Raw genomic sequence first — 17606 nt, 5'->3', positions numbered from 1 at the left:
TACACGGGCTCCACGACCGTGTTCGTAGCCAACGGCAGTACCTGATACTCCGGCAGGAGTTGCAGAGGGCAGTGGTAGGACCGGCAGTGGATATCCTTATGATTCAGGAGCACATGTTTTCAGCTTCATACATCAGACGACGCCATCACCTTCTCCCAAGGAGAGGTCCAGAGGAGTGGTTCCCTACGGTAGGACGGAGTGGAGGGGTCTGCATCTCAGTCTCACACACTTTGGCCCCAGAGGTCTACGATCAGGGTGAGCTCATTCCAGGACGGGCAATTTGGATGGGAGTTTGGACGGGAGAGTCCAGGATCAGGATCCTGAACGTGTATGCCCCAGCGTGCATACAACACCGTCCGGCCTTTTGAAGGAGGCAATCAGAGTGTCTTCCGGATGTAGACTCCTGGATTGTTGGAGGTGACTTCAACAACCTGGAGTTTGGGGAAGACAAGCAGGACGGAGCCTCTTTTTCTGAGATGCCAGCAGCAGAGCGTAGCACCTGGGAGCAGTTCATTTTCATGATCAGTGGGGCAGAGACCCGTGGAGAGAGCCAGATTTCAGCAAGACACTTGGCAACCTTCTCTTCTCCTTTGGACACAGGAGACACAATGGATTGCTACAAAGACTAGACCATTTCTACGTTGGGGACTGGGCACTACACAGAGGCGGATCTACCGGGATTCTGACAGGTACCACGATGTCAGACCACTCTCCAGTGGTACTTCACTTGGATCAGCCCCGCCAAGGTCTCCCCCAGAAGGGGATCCACATTCCAGAGGACCTCCTGCAGGACGAGGAGATTCAGCAGGTCATGGCAGGGATTTGGGAGCAGTCACATGCGGCACCGTGTGAGGGCTGGGCTACGTGGGTGGCCAATGCGATTTAGAGGAGCAGTGAGGAGCTGCAAGGTCATGCCCTTCGACGGAGGAGTACCCTTCAGAAGCGAGAGCAGGGTTTGAGGAGAGACCTCACCTCCATTGAGAGGCTCAGGGAGCAAGACCCAGTGTCTCAGTGGCTTAGTGACAGATTCGAGAGCGCTCATCTCGAGCTCTAGGACACGGAGGTGCAGTGGGCTGAGTTCTCGTATCATTCCTCACAAGTCCGATGGGTGCAGCAGACCACTGGGCCCCGATCGGTAGGCACACAGCTACAGCGTCTCCGAGACTCGCAAGGCATCATGCACACTGATCTGCAGAAGATTCTAGACATGACCACGGATTTCTACAGCCAGCTCTTTCAAACGGAGAGGATGACCCCAGCTGGTCTTGTGGCCTGAGAGCTAGTTTGGGATCACGTTCCGCCAGTAGTCTCGCAGGACTTATGCAGCAGACTTGAGGAGCCTTTCACAAATGAGGAGCTCTGGGAAGCCCTAAAGGCTCTCCCGACCCATAAGTGCCCGGGTGAGGATGGCTTGACTCCGGCCTTCTTCCGGAACTTCTGGGAGATTATCTCCACCCCTTTTCGTCTAGCTTGCCAGGAGATTTTTAACACAGGCCTTCTCCCTCACTCTTTGAGCAGGGGGTGGATTTGTTTGATCCCGAAAGGGGGAGATAGGTCAGACATCCGACAGTGGAGGCCGATCACTCTGCTTGATACTGCATACAAGATCCTCGCCAAGGTCTTGAGTTCGCGGTTACGGCCCCATCTTACCGACATCATCCATGACACAGACTGGGTTTGTCCAGGAGCGTAGCATCCTAGACAACATCTTCACATTCTAAGAGGTAGTGGATTGGTCCAGAGAGGAGTCACAGCCGTTGGCCATCCTTCTCTTGGACTTTGAGAAGGCCTACAACAGGGTAGAGTGGTATTTCTTGGAGGGCACTATGAGGAGATTGGGTTTCTCAGACAGATGGATCAGAGGAGTTTCAGCGCTATATGCAGGGAGCTCTAGCCAAATGCTTATCGGAGGACACACAGGCGAGGCCTTTCCTCTCTCTCGCTCAGTCCGCCACGGCTGCCCACTTGCTCCCTTCCTCTTCCTGTTTGTGGCGAAGGCTTTGGGCTACTATTTGAGATCACAGGTGGCAGGTCTCACAGGGTTGAAGCTCCCAATCAGACAAGAGGAGCTACTTGACTCGGAGTTTGTAGACGACACAGCCTAGCTATTTATTGTGAGGCCTCGGGGGCACGGATCAACTGGACGAAATCTATAGGTTTCTTCACAGGCTTTGAGGAGACACAGGAGATCCGAGAGTGGGGGAGTGACTTTGGCTTCAGATGGATACTGCAGGACCAGACAGCGAGATACCTCGGATGCCAGGTGGGTATTGACATTACAGCAGAGCAGTAGATTGCCCCGGTCCTTGACAGTGTTTGGCGCAAGCTTCTTTATTGGAGCTCGGCCAAACTCTCCTTAGCAGGTCGCGCCTTAGTGGCAAACCGGGTCCTTCTTGCCACGGCCTGGTATATCGCCTCCTGCTGGTGCTTTCCCAAGGATTGCATTGGGCAACTCCGACGGTTGGTACGGAACTTCCTTTGGGCAGGTTCAAATGGCACGAGGAACACTAGGGCCCGAGTAGCTTGGCAGACAGTGATCATGCCGCAGGCACTGGGAGGCTTGGGTGTCATTGATCCGGAGATGCAAAGCAGGGCCCTTTTGGGCAAGTTGGTGGTTCGTGGCCTCACCCGAGGTGCAGAGCCTTGGAAGCTCCTCTTACAACGAGGGCTTCTGAGGAACACCTCACACACTGAGATGCAAAGCAGGGCCCTTTTGGGCAAGTTGGTGGTTTGTGGCCTCACCCTAGGTGCAGAGCCTTGGAAGCTCCTCTTACGCGAGGGCTTCTGAGGAACACCCCACACACTCGGGGACATTGGCAGCCTTCACATCGATGGATCTTCTCAGAGGCCCCCCTTACAGGGAAGGGCTTCCCCCTGATGAGGAGTCTTCATAGGGTATGGCAGAAACTGGCAGTGGGCCTCATCCGTGCCCCGCCCAGATGCAAAGAGGAGTTTGAGCGCCAACCCCTTATGTGGCACCCAAAGATCAGAGATCAATAGGACCGTATGCTCGGACAATGGACTCACATTGGTTGGGCACAGTGGGACAATGGTCCAGCAGGGTCCTTTGGCCGTTGGAGCAGACTACCTATGGAGACAGAGGCGAGGCTTGATGCCCTAGCGCATCTGCAAGGGACAAGGCAGCCGATGGGCGAGATTGACTTAGCCATTCCGGAGTCCTAGTGGAAAGGACTTCACGTTTGGAGAGACAGCAGATGATTGGGGCAGTTTTTCCGTCCTGGTGTTCCCTTGAGGATGTTGATGCAGCACGGCAGCACGCACCCCGGCTTCTTCCATGTAAGACCTGGAGGCCTACTTCAGCCACTCACTGAGAGTGACCCCGAGATGGATGGAAGTCTTGATGGGATACACTGGCCGATGATCAGAGTGGTGGGCCGTTTGGGTAAGGAGTGGCACATTGACCCTCCCAGTATTTCAAAGCAGGATGCCTCTAGATGGCGCCTTTGGTTGTAGAAAGGTAGACCCTTGAGGGAGGTCTAGTGGGATCCAAGAGAGTGGTTCTGGCCCTCCAGGGGAGTCCCAGCTGAGTAGGTGGATGAGGGGCCTTTCTTTTCCTACACCACACCGATTGGCAGGAGGCTTCAGATGGACTCGTCGAGGTGGACCCCTTCGAGGGAGAGACATTGGGTGACATAGAGAGTGCCCCAGGATGTGCGCTCCAAGTTTTGGACGCGGTTGTGGTCCAGCTTGCGGCCGAGGAAGATCTCTTACTTCTTCTGGCTGGCCGCCCACAGAGGCTTGCCCATCGGACCGTGGTTGGAGCAGATGCTAGTGGACGGGCAATGCCATTATTGTTCCGTTGGTGCCCTGGAGACTATCCCGCATTGCCGAAGGAGCTGTCGTAGCGCAGCAAGGATCTGGATGGGAGCCCTCAGGATCATGACACGTATGCAGAGTCTTCATAGAGACTACACCTGGGGGATGGTGGCTTGGTTGACAAAGGGAGGAAACGCGTTTCAGATTGATGAGATCTCCCCAGCCTACCGGATACAAGGTCAGAGCATCTAGAGGATCACAATCCACGAGGCAATCCCTCCAATCAGTCTAGCTCCTCCTTCTCCTAAGGAGGACAGTGTCTGGGAGGTGGTAGCCAGTATCACGGCTTGGAACATTTGGGTGGCTTGCTGCAGTCTTGTGATGGGTCAGCACCCGGTTCCATCCACGGCTACCCTAGTTGCCATATGGCAGGATATCATTTACACTCTACGGTCCACCTGAGAGCGTAGGACTCGAGGCTCCAAGGTGACTATCGAGAGGCGTCCTCATTTCTGCAAGGCTTGGCCTGCAGCCGTTTTCTACATCTTCACTCCGCGAGGGATTCGCTGGCTGTATAGTCCCCCACATGGCTGTTAGCCCCAGTTCCAGAGATCCCCTAGGCAGTGAGCTGGGTTTCTCTGGAACAAGCCGGTTGGTCTTTCAGCCTTTTCCGGTTTTTTTTTCCATACTCAGCATTAATAGAAGGTTTGCGGGCTCTTGGAACGGTGTCAAATGCCTTACAGAAATCCACAAAGCAACAATAAACCCTCTGCTTGCATGCCCTCGCCTCCTCGATGATACATCTGAGCGCGAGAATATGGTCCATGGTCCCATGATCCCACCTAAAACCGACCTGTCCTACTGCTCCTAAGTCCTCGACACTCCGCAAATCTGCTAACCTCATAATCAAGTACTGATGCATAAACATGACATGTCCAATCATAATGGTCATGTAGTTCTCCGAGCTCATGGGATCCCCTGCCTTGTGGATGGGTGAGATAGTGTTAATGGTCCAAGTGCGTGGAAACCCCAAGCAAACAACTTTATTAAATAGCTTGGCTGAGATCGGGGCTAGGAGGTTAATCCCATATGCAATTAACTCAGTGCATAGTCCCTCATGATCCTTCACTCAGCCATTATGAAGTTTCATTACAGCATCCTTTACCCCCCCTAGTGAAGAGGGTGCAGGATGTGGGGCATGGCATATGTGATAGGTTAGGGGCTGGCGGATTTGGGATATCATAGAGCATGTGTGCATAATCAAACCACATCTGAGTGTCAGTGAGTGGTGAGAAGGACCGTCCCTCTAGAAATCTCTGCCAGAAGTCCTTAGAGTTGTTACTGAACAGAATGTTCAATAGCTCCCCCTCGTTCAGGCGCACAAAGTAAAGTTTCTTCCTGCATACCAGTCGACGGTACTCGCATAGCGTCTCTGGTTCGCTCGGAAGGCTGTTTTTTGTTTCGAATCTGAGCTGACGGCGTAAAGCCTTACACTCATCATCGTACCAGCTATTACAAGGTACGGTCCCAAGTGGTGGTGGGCGGGTGGAGCGGGTGGTGTGGGGGAAGGCGTGAAGAGCAGCCTCGTGTAGTGAGCAAGTGACTAGGGCAGCACGATCTTCTAATAAGGGTATAAAGTCAATGTATGCGAGAAGTATGTACAGATGACCGGAGTAAGTAGGTGAGTGATCCGATCAAAGCATATATCATGGTGGGTGGAGTAAGAACTCAATGGGGTAGAAAGTGCTGTGCGGTGGGGGGTAGAAATGCTAAAGAAAAGATAGGTATGATCAGCCCCTGGAGGGAGAGGTGCTACGGTAAAGTCAGTGATGCGGGATGTGAAGGCAGGGGATCCCATGATGTAGTCCACAACACTGAAGGCTCCCCCATGTGGAAAGCACATGAAGCCACCTGATGCAGGCCATCTGTCAAGACCATTATAGATAATGAGATCATGCATCCTGCCGAGGTCTAATAGGGCCTGCCGACCAGGCACCATTACTGTGGTCTATTAAAACCCCACCTGGGCCTCCTCCCTTTTGCACACCTCTGGCCCTCGAATGCAGACATTGGTGGCCCTTTGGGCTGCCCCGAAATATCATGCAGAAGGAAATTGGAATCTTGTATGCTGCCCATGTGGCAGCCATCTAGCTGCCCGCATGGCAGCCTCAGCCTACTGATCGATCTACCCACAATGTTATGCAAGTGTCAAGCCCCTAAGCTCTCCCCATTTAAGGGCTTACAAGTGTGTCATTGACCCTCTCAATGACACTGTGGCCTGATACACTGTCCAAGAATCGCTCCATCTGCTTCTTTGCACAAGTCAAGGAGGTCTTCACCATCTGGTCCTGTATCCTGCACCTCCAGCAACTCCAGGAATTTCTCCGCATCATTCACAAACAACCGGATCCAGTATGGAAGACTGGTACACTTACTGGCCCAAGTCACAAACACTCCGGAGTCTTCAGTATCCCAAGGCACCAACAGATTCATCTAGTCGTCACTCTCACAAGATAGGAACAGACCAAACCCTATAAGATACCAAAGATCCTGGGTTTCTTTCAATCCGACATTAAACCAGCACCATTCGCATCCTATTCTGTATAATGAATCCTTGTGGATGGTCCATGTTGATCCCCACTGATAGGAATGCCTCCGGCTATCTCTGGAACATCATAGTCACCCACTGCTCCCACTAGCACGCACACCCTCTTTTGATATCTTAGATCCCATGTCTCCACCATAAAGGATATGACAAGGTCATCATATGGTCTTTCCAGTGTCATGCATCTAGGGCATCTAGGCTTGTGTAGCGAAGCCTCGTGATCACCACCACAGATCAGCAACTTGAACTTGTCAAAATTCTCTGCCAAGGATAATCTTGCAGCCGACGCTGAAAGCCTCAGCAATGAGAAAAACCACTGTCTGTACGGAAGGCTTTCACTCTCCATTCTCTATACAACTGAGAATTCCTCTACAAAAAACCATCCCAAAGCAATCTACTGAAATCTCCAATAAAGCATATTGAGAGTACATAGCTTGGAAACATATTTTGATGCTGCTTGCCATTGAAGCAAGCCAAGTACTTCCCAGAAGTACCCTCTTCCCCCATGCCTTTATGTAAGTATGTAATAATGCTTTTCGATGCTGCTTGCAAGCCAGGTACTTCCCAGAAGTACCCTCTTCCACCGTGCCTTTACGTAAGTATGTAATTATGCTCCCCTCTCTGACTTCAAGCTCCACCTCTAAGTGAGCTCCTCCATCTCAGCAGGTGGTACTAGACTGGTCCTCAGATCCCGAGACTAAGCAACACCTTCCAACCCTCCACCACAAAGTCTAGCTCTGTGCTCCACTCTTCCATGTCTCACATGAATATTATGTTGCTTGCCATTGGAGCAAGCGAGGTACCTCCCAGAAGTACCCTCTTCCACCATCCCTTTGTGTAAGTCTGTAATTATGCTCCCCTCTGTGACTTCAAGCTCCCTGGGTCTGCGAACTCTCTCAATGGGACATGGAGTTCTTACCACAATGGCCAGATTGGTCCTCCTTCGCTCGGTCAACCTTCTTCTTTCTGAAATCGTCCAAGCATGTCGCAATAGAAGCACTCCTGATGGTTCTTTCACCTCTTCTTGTTTTCACCATCAGAAGAGTCCCCTTTGTCATTCTTGGCATCCTTCTTTTTCAGCAGCTTCCCTTTGCCAGTCTTGCTTTTGGCCATGAGAACCTTCTCATTGCCATCACCACTTCCGTTGTACAGCTTCATCTGCACTTCTCTTCCTGCAGAAACAACAGGCCCCATTCCTTGAACATGATCGGCCTTGTCTGTTCTTCAGCAGTAAGAGTCATCACCGACCCACAGTAGCTCTTCGAAGCTTGCTTACGTGAAGCATAGCCAACTGATTGCTATCCACCTTGTGAGCAACTGCAACGAGTTGATCCCAGAGAATCTTCAACTTCACAAGGAAATCGTGGGCCTACTCTCCTTCCTCCATTGTCATGATGAATGGTTGATTTTTGAGCCTGATGCTTCTCCCACTGCTTTTGGTTTCATAAAGATCCTGTACAGTTCAGCAGCTGCTTCTGGTAGAGCTCTGCTTGCTGCTCACTCTTGGCAATCTTGTGCTTCCCTTGTGGCTCAAGGTATGCACCTAGATCTGCCCCCTTACAGGCTGAGGTCTGTAGTACTCTGTGTGATCTACAGTCTACTACTGCACTCAGTCACTACTCTGTTCTTCAGCACGATGCTGATCTGCAGACTGGAATGGGCTGAAATGCCCAGTGACTGATCTCTTAAAAAGGACTTTCTGCATTGGGGCCCTTTTATCCCTAGGGCCCAATGCATGGCTGGGCTCTTTCCAGCCCCACAGCCGACACTCAAATGCAGACATTGGTGGCCCTTTCGGCTGCCCCAAAATATCATGAAGCAGGAATCCTGTCTGCTGCCCATGTGGCAGCCATCTAGCTTCCCATGTGGCAGCCTCAATCCTTCCCCCTACTGATCCATCTACCCACAATATTTTGCAGGTGTCAAACCCCTGAGCTCTCCTCATTTGGGGGCTTATAGGTGGGACCGACCATATACTTCCAACAATTCATCATAGAAGAGTTTGGGGTCAAGATTGCAAACACAAGTATGCTACTTTTATAAGGGGAAGCAGTATTCTTGGCAGCTGCACTCACCTGCCCTCTCCCTGCTTGCTGCTTCCCCCTCGTTCAATTCCACTTATTAACCCAGCCCTATCTTGATCCTCCAAGTTCCTTCCCACTGCTTTTTCCCCCTTTCGTCCCTCCAATCCCCTTCCAAATGTGTGCGTACTCTCCTATTATGTGGTTTTCTGAGTAGCCAACGTCGCCCATTCTTGCCAGTTTCTCCCCCCTCAGCTACATGCCAGAGCTCCATCTATCTCCCAGGCTGTTTAAATAGCCTTCCAGGGCTGTTACACAACCACAAAGGTGCACAGATGCACAACCCCGTCTGCGCTTCCACCCCATCCCTGCCACTCCTTCCACCTCTCCAACCCTTCAGGGCCTCTACCTCTTCACCTAGTAAATAATTGTCTTCCCTTCGGTAGCCAGAAGGGAGTTGCTTGTGCCATCTTGCCCTCTCCCCTTCCTTTCCCCCCTTTTCTATTTCATTACACTTTCCCTTTCTTCCCTTTTCTTCCTCCTCCACAGATTTTCATACCAGCAAAGGGAGAGAGACGACGAGAGAAAATTCGACTCAATAGATACAGACCTTCTAGTGGAGCACCACCAAGAGCATAGCTCTGCTTCATCCTTGACCCGTGCCATGGAGGTGGGCTTCCCCGGGCTTATTACCCTAGCACCACAACTGACTTCTAGACCAATAGTACAATACATATCCAGAGAGACAGCAGAACACCCAGCATTCCAGCCTACAGCAAAGCCAGCCACCACAGTTCCAACAGGATCAGCAAGCAGCCCTTCAATAGGAAGGCTTCAGACTTCACAACAGTTGTATTGATCAGCCTTTTGGCTTTCATTAATAGATCAAAGATACTACGGCAGGGGGAAATTTGTACCCAATGAGGCTCTTGCAGTCTTCTCTCACATGCAAGTACATGTGATTTAGTTCTTTCAGTTCAGTCAGCTTAGTGAGATAGTCGAAAAGGCTAGTGAGAGATAAGCTTAGCTCACGTGCTACTACATTGCTATCAAAGCTTCAAGATTCTTTTCTTGAGCTTGTGAGGTAAAGTTAGGGAGGGTCTTTCTCTAGGTTAGAACAACATCCGGCAGATTGAACATGAACACACAGATGCTTGCCCTCTCCAAAAGTGCCCATTCACATCTCCTATATTGGCCATGATGCAGATCCAAGCTCAACAGTCAAAAACCCTCATCAAATGGATCTTACAGCTCCAAGATGCATCTGCCAAAGACAAGCACCAAGACTGGGAACCACATTGTGCCCTTCAAGAGGCCAAGTACAAACAGCACTCAATAGCCTAAAGAAGAACAGGAACATGAGGCTCGAGAAGAATGGGATCAAGCACTTCTCCTATCTTTGGTTAAGATCAAGGCATCAAAGATTGTTGTTTCCTGGGCAACCCAAATTTCAAAGGTTCTTATTGCATATCTCAATTAGTTTGAAACCTACTTTTTAGTTGTCCTTACAAAAGACAACCAGAAGTGTATAAGTGTATCCTGGCATCCATGCATCTTTTAGCTAGCACAACTGGCGTACATCTCATTGCAAGGCAGATCTTACGAAGCATCTAGGTAGAGTTCCTCAAGAACATCTAGAATCGGTTTTTACCACCAGATAGTATTTTGGACGATTTGGAGACCCAGTTCTCCAAGCAACCTCAGGGACCAAATGAGACGGTACCATTCTGCCAACCGATTCATGCAAGTGGCTATACGATTACACATGAGGAACAAGACAAAGTCATGAAGTTTATCTACAACTTTCAATCAAACATTTGGTAATATGTTTGCAATCTCACACTGAAAGATTATGGCATTGTCTATGAGCTCCCTTAGAACTTTGAGCTCATGAGCAAGGATCAGGAACCCTTAGTAACATACCAAGGCTCCACATTTTCCAAAGATTGGCTTCATGAACGAGAAGATGCCTAGGAACAATCACGGCCAGCAATCCAACAAGGAGACTTCAACAGTGAAGGATAGTAATGGTTACGATGAATTCCTATATGCAAAGACATGTGCCAACAATTACAACAAAGACAATCATTGTTATTATTGCCGTATACATGGCCAAAAGCCACATGGCACAATCTAGTCACAACCTCAACCCCAACCAAAATGACTGCCGTAATTATGGAGGATCTTGAGGATTTCATTTCTATACTGGCATGGCTCACCCACATTGAGCCCAATCATGAGTCTTTTGCACTCACTCTATCAGAATGTGTGTTGTCTTTGGTCCCTAAGACTTGTTCAAATCAAAGCCTAACAAATTAGCCTACAAGCAAGACTCCCCACCTTGGCCCCTCAATCTATGTCTATTCTTTGTGTGGCAATTAAATATTGAAAAAGGGACTAAAAGTCGTGGCACTCAACCTACATCACCAGTACCACGCGCTCTCCATCATCTTCCACCCTATCTCCAAAACCGTTGGTTACATTAAAGTCTATATCAAAGGTACCTAAAGAGCATCTCAAAGCACTTCAAGGTGCAAAGATATGGTTCTCTCACTAGGTCCTTATTGATGTCCACCATTATGGATGCCAAAGAGCCCAAGACATTCAAGGATGCAAAAGACAATCTCAAATGATAGTAAGCAATTGCACATGGGAGCACAAATGTAGATTGCATTTAAGGCATGCCTACTTGCAAATGGCAATGTGCAAGTGGATTGCATTGGCTATAAGGACACCTCTCCCCATGTGACAAAGCCAATCGCCACTCGGGCTACCAAACACCACTACTGCCCAAGAAAGCATTTGGCTCCATAGCATGTTGGAGAACCTTGGAATTAGTTACCTTAATCTATGCAACCATCAGAATTGCATGACTACTGCCAATAATTCTCAGGTTGCATGCCATTGAGACCTAGGGTCATGTTTCAGCCATGGACACATAGGATTCCATGTTTGACGTAAACTTATTTCATTGCACTACCCTCCTAGGTCATGATCTAGCTCAAAAGCTCAAACAAAAACTCAAATCTCAAATGAGAACTGGAAGCTGAAAGCTGAAGCTCAAGGAGAGTGCAACCCTCAGTTAGAGCTTAGTTTTTCAACCACCTGAAATGCTAATTTTGCTTGAACATACTCCTCCTTGGTGTGTGCTCAAAAGAACAGAGCAAGAGCAATGAACGAAATGCAAAAAAGAGTGTATTCTTGAATGCATCAATGCCTTGTCATGAATGTTGCAGTTGCATGCGGATGTTAATTAAACAGGTAGAACGCCCAAAGTTTGATGAGGACTTGGTGGAGGTCTCTCATACTTTGACAAATCTAAGAGGATTTATTAGTCAACTCTCAAACATTCGCAATATAACTCGGCAAGCTATATTGGCCCCTATTTGCAAGCAAAATAAAAGGGTGCCACAGAAAGTAAATTGTACGAGTAGATGGTATATCTTTGTAAAGTAAACATTTCTCAGAATATTGTCATCTAACCTCGTTGTTATAATAAATTCGACGAGCCCTAAATGCCTTGGCTGGGATGAAGTTGCCTGCTGCTCGTAAGAATCTAGCTCGCAGGACCACCTGGCTGCACGAGAGACGATTTATAAATTGCAGCCATATTCCACAGCGCGAGACAGAAAGCAAAGGCAAAGACCAGAACCGATCTGCATACCTTTCTTTGACAGCTTTCAGATCTGGCGTGGAGGAGGAGCGCATAAGCTTGGCAACGAAATGGCGGAGAACCCCGATGAGCACCATAACAACTGAAAGAGGCACGAGAACCCAATCCCGGATGGCTGTGTCCAAGACGAGGTCGTTTGCCATTGTGTCCCTCTCACTGGTTCACAAATTGCTCTCTGATTTATGAAGTCTCTCTTAAAAACTGGCAATTTTGGCTTTAAGGCATTTTTTCGCTTTCGGCCTGCCCCTAGGTCTAATTGGAGATTAGAAGCGAAATTAGGTGTTTTGAGACTAGAGCCACACCAAAGGGTGCCCATTCTTGGGGCACTTTAAAAATGGGACCGGCAGGTTTTCATGAGCATAGCCTTTACACATACTTTGCCCGCCCAAACATGGCATTCGAAATTTGAACAGCCCAATCATTTAGCACGAAAGCAAGCCATTGGCTGGAATAATGGGTGCCCATCCATGGGCAACCAAAGTTGGCTGCCCTCATGGATGGGAAGATTTTGGGCATGACAAGTTGAACACGAGAAGAAGAGTGTGGTTGTAAAGCCCTTAGCACCCACCATTGGTTTTTCTTTTTCCCATTGGCTGTCAAGAGTGTGTATGGTGGGCGCAACCTTAGTGTGTAGAGACACTTAGTGATGGTTCTTGTTGGAGGAAAAAATATTTGTTTTGCATTTTCTAGGTTCTTGGGAGTTTGTGAAAAGGTGTTATTGATACACGTTGCAAAATTTAAGATACTTCGTCAAGGGCATAGGCATGCACTACCACATGTCAATGGGAGTTATTTGTGCATGTGATCTCCTTTTGTCATTTATTAAGAAGTTGGCGTGCTTACTCTTCCCACAGTTCATGCAAAGACTACTTTGTAATTATGTAGCCATGACTCGGCAGCCAGCCACTTGCACTTGTAAAGAAAACATGCATCCGCAGCTGCAATACCTTGTCCCAATGTCGTTCCTTCATTAATGGAGGAAGGAATATCAGTTGGCAATCGACTATAGTTTAGCCAAGCGATGCTTTCATATGTGGTGTAGAGATATTTGGAGGAAAATTCTAGTCATGATTGCATAGATCTTCTTCTAGTGTTCGTTAATTCTTGCAAGACTTTTCCAAGGAAGGTCGTGCATGTGAACGGCAGTTTGTGATGAGGTGTGGCGTTAGATTTCTGAGTGATAATGTCATGAGTGGAAGGATGTATAAGCATGAATCTTGTGGAGAGTCGATGGGTGAACCAAACATCGAATCTATGGACACGAGCGGCCAAAAATTTCAACGTCTTCTTCTATTCTTCCACTTCTAAGTTGTGAATTTCATTCTTTAATCTCACTCTTCTATCATTACAGGTGATGTTGCGCATTATTATGCAGAAATGGAAAAATACTATGTAAAAAATGTAGCATAAGTGGAAGATGATTAAGGCCTTTGAAGCTATAGCTCGTCTGGCGTATGCAAGGGGTAAGCAACCTTGAATTCAAACATATGTTGCAAATTTGGATGAACAATTGTTTTAACTCTAAGTAGTGAATATTGCAAGGTACTGTTATTCAAATAGTCAGCTCTCTGTTTGCTGTTGCAGATTCAGTGTTTGCAGAGAGAATGTGTTATGTGATGATGAATAGAATCGGGTAGTTTTTGTGATTGACCTGCAAAGTATGATAGACGCAATTTGAAGATGTTGATGATAGTGTCTCTTGTAGCCCGTATTATGGTCTCTTCCAGTAGTTCACAATAACTTACTCGAGGTTTTGGAGCTATCATTAGATGCTAAAAGGGAGCTGTTGTAGTCATTGAGTTCAATTTACTGCAATTTGCACCTGTTAACATCTACGTTCTTGTGTGTGATTTAATTTGTTAGATGAAGGAAGAGGGCATCTATGTTTGAAGGATTATGGCACCAACATGACAGGGAGAATGATTGCATAGGCTATAATTGTGTATACATTCTACAAAAAAATAAGGTGCCTGAGCGGACGTCATACCAAGATGTGGCACTTTGGTGTTAGGAAATGGAGTCACATTGAGTTAATTCTGGTGTGTTCTAGTGAGTCCTAGTGTGAGTTTTATAGTAGTACATGTCTAGGAGTGCCACATGTCACATTAAGAGTTATCCCATATACATTTGGTATTTTGTGTGTGTGTCCCTATCCTATAAAGGCATTGTACTTTCACTTGTCAAATCAATCAATCCTCAAACCTCTTTTGGTTATATAAGTACTTTCCTTTGGTTATTCATTTCTTTCTAGCATTTCATTTCCATTTCCATTTCCATTATGTTTGCTATATAGTCTAGCCTAGACTACCTTGCCTCACATCTAGTTCCAATGTGTGGTATCAGAGCCATGTGTCTAGCCCTTTCCCTACTCTCCATGCTCAATCTAGAGGATGAGGGAGGCTCGCAAATGGAAGCTATCCTCTCCTCCAAGATAAAGATCCCTTCCCCTTCAACCCATTTTTGCCAATAATTGGCTTCTCCAACAATGAGCTTTTCCAACAAATTATGGCTTCTCCAACCATGAATTCTTCAAGGTTGATGGCAACAAATGTTGGAGACTTCAGCTACAACCCCGACTTTCTTTCCACGCCATTCTACCTTGCCTAGACACCATTCTGCCTGTGAATCTGTCTGCCATTCCACCCATTTTTTACTCCAATCTGCCCACCATTTTGTCCATTTTCTGCTCCAATCTGCTTGCCATTTCAGCTCCATCTCTGCCCTCCATTTATAGCAGCAAGAGGGCGGTATGTCATGAAGACATGAGAATGTGAAATTTAGGTGCAAACACCTACCCAACATTCTACGTCAAACTGCCCGGGTCCATCCTCTCCAAGTCTACATGGAATTTAACAAGCAGTGTACGTTTGTAGCTCAAACTTGTATTGATGTAGCAAAATTCTCTTGCACTACTCATGAGAGGCAATGAGAATGACAAGTACACTACTTGTTGTGTGCTAATGTGTTGTGTGTTCAAGATTGCATTAGCGACTCCTTGAGCATGCTCGTTTGCAGACGCATTAGTTTGGAAACGATGAGATAAGGCATTCTGGCTGCCTCACTTATAGCCTTGTCGATTTTGGTTATGCATGATGTGCATTAAGCTGCAGCTCCATGTGGGTTCAAGACATCAGTGTTTGTGCCCCAAAGCTTGGACAACAAGTCGGGGTTGAAGTTATTATCTTTGGGATGCCTTTTCGTGAATAAGATTGGTTGTGCAATGCTTGATAGCAAGGCCGAGATGTACTCTTCCTCAGTCAAAGACAACACATCTAGGAATGTGTCAAAATCTTGCATTTGAAAGCATGTGGCTTCCATGTTCTCGATAATGTGCTTATAGTTAACCTTGCATTTGTTGGTTGATGAACATTGTTGTAAAGGAAGCGAAATTTTGGTCTCTCATAGGAGTCATGGAAAATGAAAGCGACAAGCTTTATGTTATTTAAGGCATGTCTTCGTATGTTTGTGAGCTTGCATGTCTTTGTTTGGCAAGTTAAAGTTATGAACTTGTCCACCACGAATTCTTCTATCCCCTTGTTTGTAGCTTGTCCATAGATTGGCTACATGATCTCCTCGAGCTAGATTGCACAATGCTTGCAAACAAAGATTTTAGGGTTTAATATGTTGACTGTCTCTAATTTATACAAGCATGCCAAAAGGTGCTCCCAGCTTTTCTTTGTAGCCAAAAAAGTGACAAGGAATGTAGACGAGCCAACCTGCTTGACCATAGTAAAAATATTTTTCTACAACTTGTACTTGTAGTCAAAGGAGGTGTGCATGCAACTGAAGTCACGAAAACCAATGTGCAACTAGAGCAGCCTCTCAACATTTGTGTCCTCTATTGCATCTTTTGCTTGCAATGTTCTGCCATGCAATTGCGTTTTGCACATATGAACCCAAATGGATGACAACACTTGGGCAACCAATATTTTCATGGTCTTGAAAAACAAATTCACATTTGATGTAGCAAAGCATCTATCTTTGTTTAAGAGTTTCCAACTATTGAACTAGATAGGAGGCAAGGTAGTCTAGGCTAAGACATGAAAGACTAGACTAGATAGCAAACATAATGGAAATGGAAATGGAAATGAAATGCTAGAAAGAAATGAATAACCAAAGGAAAGTACTTACATAACCAAAAGAGGATTGAGGCTTGATTGATTTGACAAGTGAAAGTACAATGCCTTTATAGGATAGGCACACACACACTAAGTACCAAATGTATATGGGATAACTCCCAATGTGACACGTGGCACTCCTAAACACCTAGTACTATAAAACTCACACTAGGCCTCATTATAACACACTAGAACTAACTCAACTTGACTCCATTTCCTAACATCCCCCCATGGAGGAAAGGTGAGTGTGTTGGAACATGAAGCCAAAGTGAGTGTTTTCTAGTGTTCTAGAATAGTACTAGACTACTTTATATCCTAGAGTGCCATGTGTCACTATGGGACTTATCCCATATACATGTGACACCTAGAGTGTGTGTGTCTATTCTATAAAGGCATTGTACTTTCTAGTTTTGTCACATCAATCAACATCAAGCTCTCTTGGCCTACATGTGAGTACTCTTGGTTATCATTGCTTTGCACTTGTATTGTCATTTCATTTCCATTTCATTCCGTTCCTGTGCCTTCATGTGGTATCAGAGCCACTGCTCTTTTGCTCCTAGAGATTGAGGAGAGGGAGGCCAAAAAGAGAAGCCATGCCCTCTCTCTCTTTCTCTAAGTGCAAGAGAGTATGCTCTCCTCCATCTTGAAGACCTGCTGCCCGACATCTTGAAGACAAGGCCATCTCCAGCTGCTGCCCCGATTTTTGCTCCACGAATTGCTCCTGCTGCCCATTAATCTGCCCGTGTTGAAGCCCAGATTCTGCTCCTGTTTAGGCTGCCACGCTCTTGTTCCTACTGCAGATCTGCCCGCATTATTTGATGCTGCCCGTGAACCTCTTCTTCGACATTCCTGCTGTAGTTCTGCCCATTGCCACTGCGAACAGCCCGCCACTCTGCCCAGCATTTTTTTGTTTGAGACAATGGAAGAGCTGTCGCACGTTGCTGTCCTGCATTGATGCTGATCTGTTCGTGATGCTGAAGGAGCTGCCCATGAATTTCTGAAGAAGCTGCCTCTCCTATGTAGCTTTCGCCTACTTGAAGTTGGCTGTCATCCAATTCTGCCCATGATTCTCTGATTCAGAGCTGCCCCACATGCTGCCCCGCACATTTCTCCAACAGCCCGTGATGTCTTATCTTGCTCTAATTCGTGGCTACTCCTGGATCTAGCTCATGGCTCCCTGCTTCATTTCCTACTTGAGATATTGACGATCACAAGGTTCCACCTCTGAATTTGCTACTTGCAAGTTGATTGCCATGGAGTCCTCGAAGTCAAGTGCCTTTATTGAAAAGTTCACGGGTAAGAACTTTCCGACATGGCAAACAAAGCTGCATCTTATCCTTATGAAAGACGGGGTGTGGAACGTGGTTTGTGGCAAGGATAAAAAGCCACAATCGGATGAGAAGAAAATTCTA

The 17606-nt window shown here is 47.2% G+C and overlaps 1 protein-coding gene across 1 annotated transcript in view; it reads right to left on the bottom strand.

Annotated features, from left to right (window-relative positions):
• Window positions 1–12332, bottom strand: part of LOC147901282 (ER membrane protein complex subunit-like protein (Protein of unknown function DUF106, transmembrane)) — a 47260-nt gene extending 34928 nt beyond the window's left edge. Inside the window, exons 1-2 of the mRNA XM_087375900.1 lie at window positions 12068–12332; window positions 11887–11980 (exon numbers count right to left, since the gene is read on the bottom strand). Of these exons, the coding sequence (XP_087232026.1) occupies window positions 11887–11980; window positions 12068–12219 (246 nt within the window). The 5' untranslated portion in view covers window positions 12220–12332. The remainder of the gene's footprint in view (window positions 1–11886; window positions 11981–12067) is intronic.
• Window positions 12333–17606: the final 5274 nt, after the last annotated feature.

Source organism: Dipteris shenzhenensis, chromosome 6 (genome assembly GCF_047967505.1).
Source record: "Dipteris shenzhenensis isolate YYH24624 ecotype China chromosome 6, Dip_SZ_1.0, whole genome shotgun sequence".
In the NCBI taxonomy this organism is placed as follows: Eukaryota; Viridiplantae; Streptophyta; class Polypodiopsida; order Gleicheniales; family Dipteridaceae; genus Dipteris; species Dipteris shenzhenensis.
This window is presented reverse-complemented; position numbering and strand designations above follow the sequence as displayed.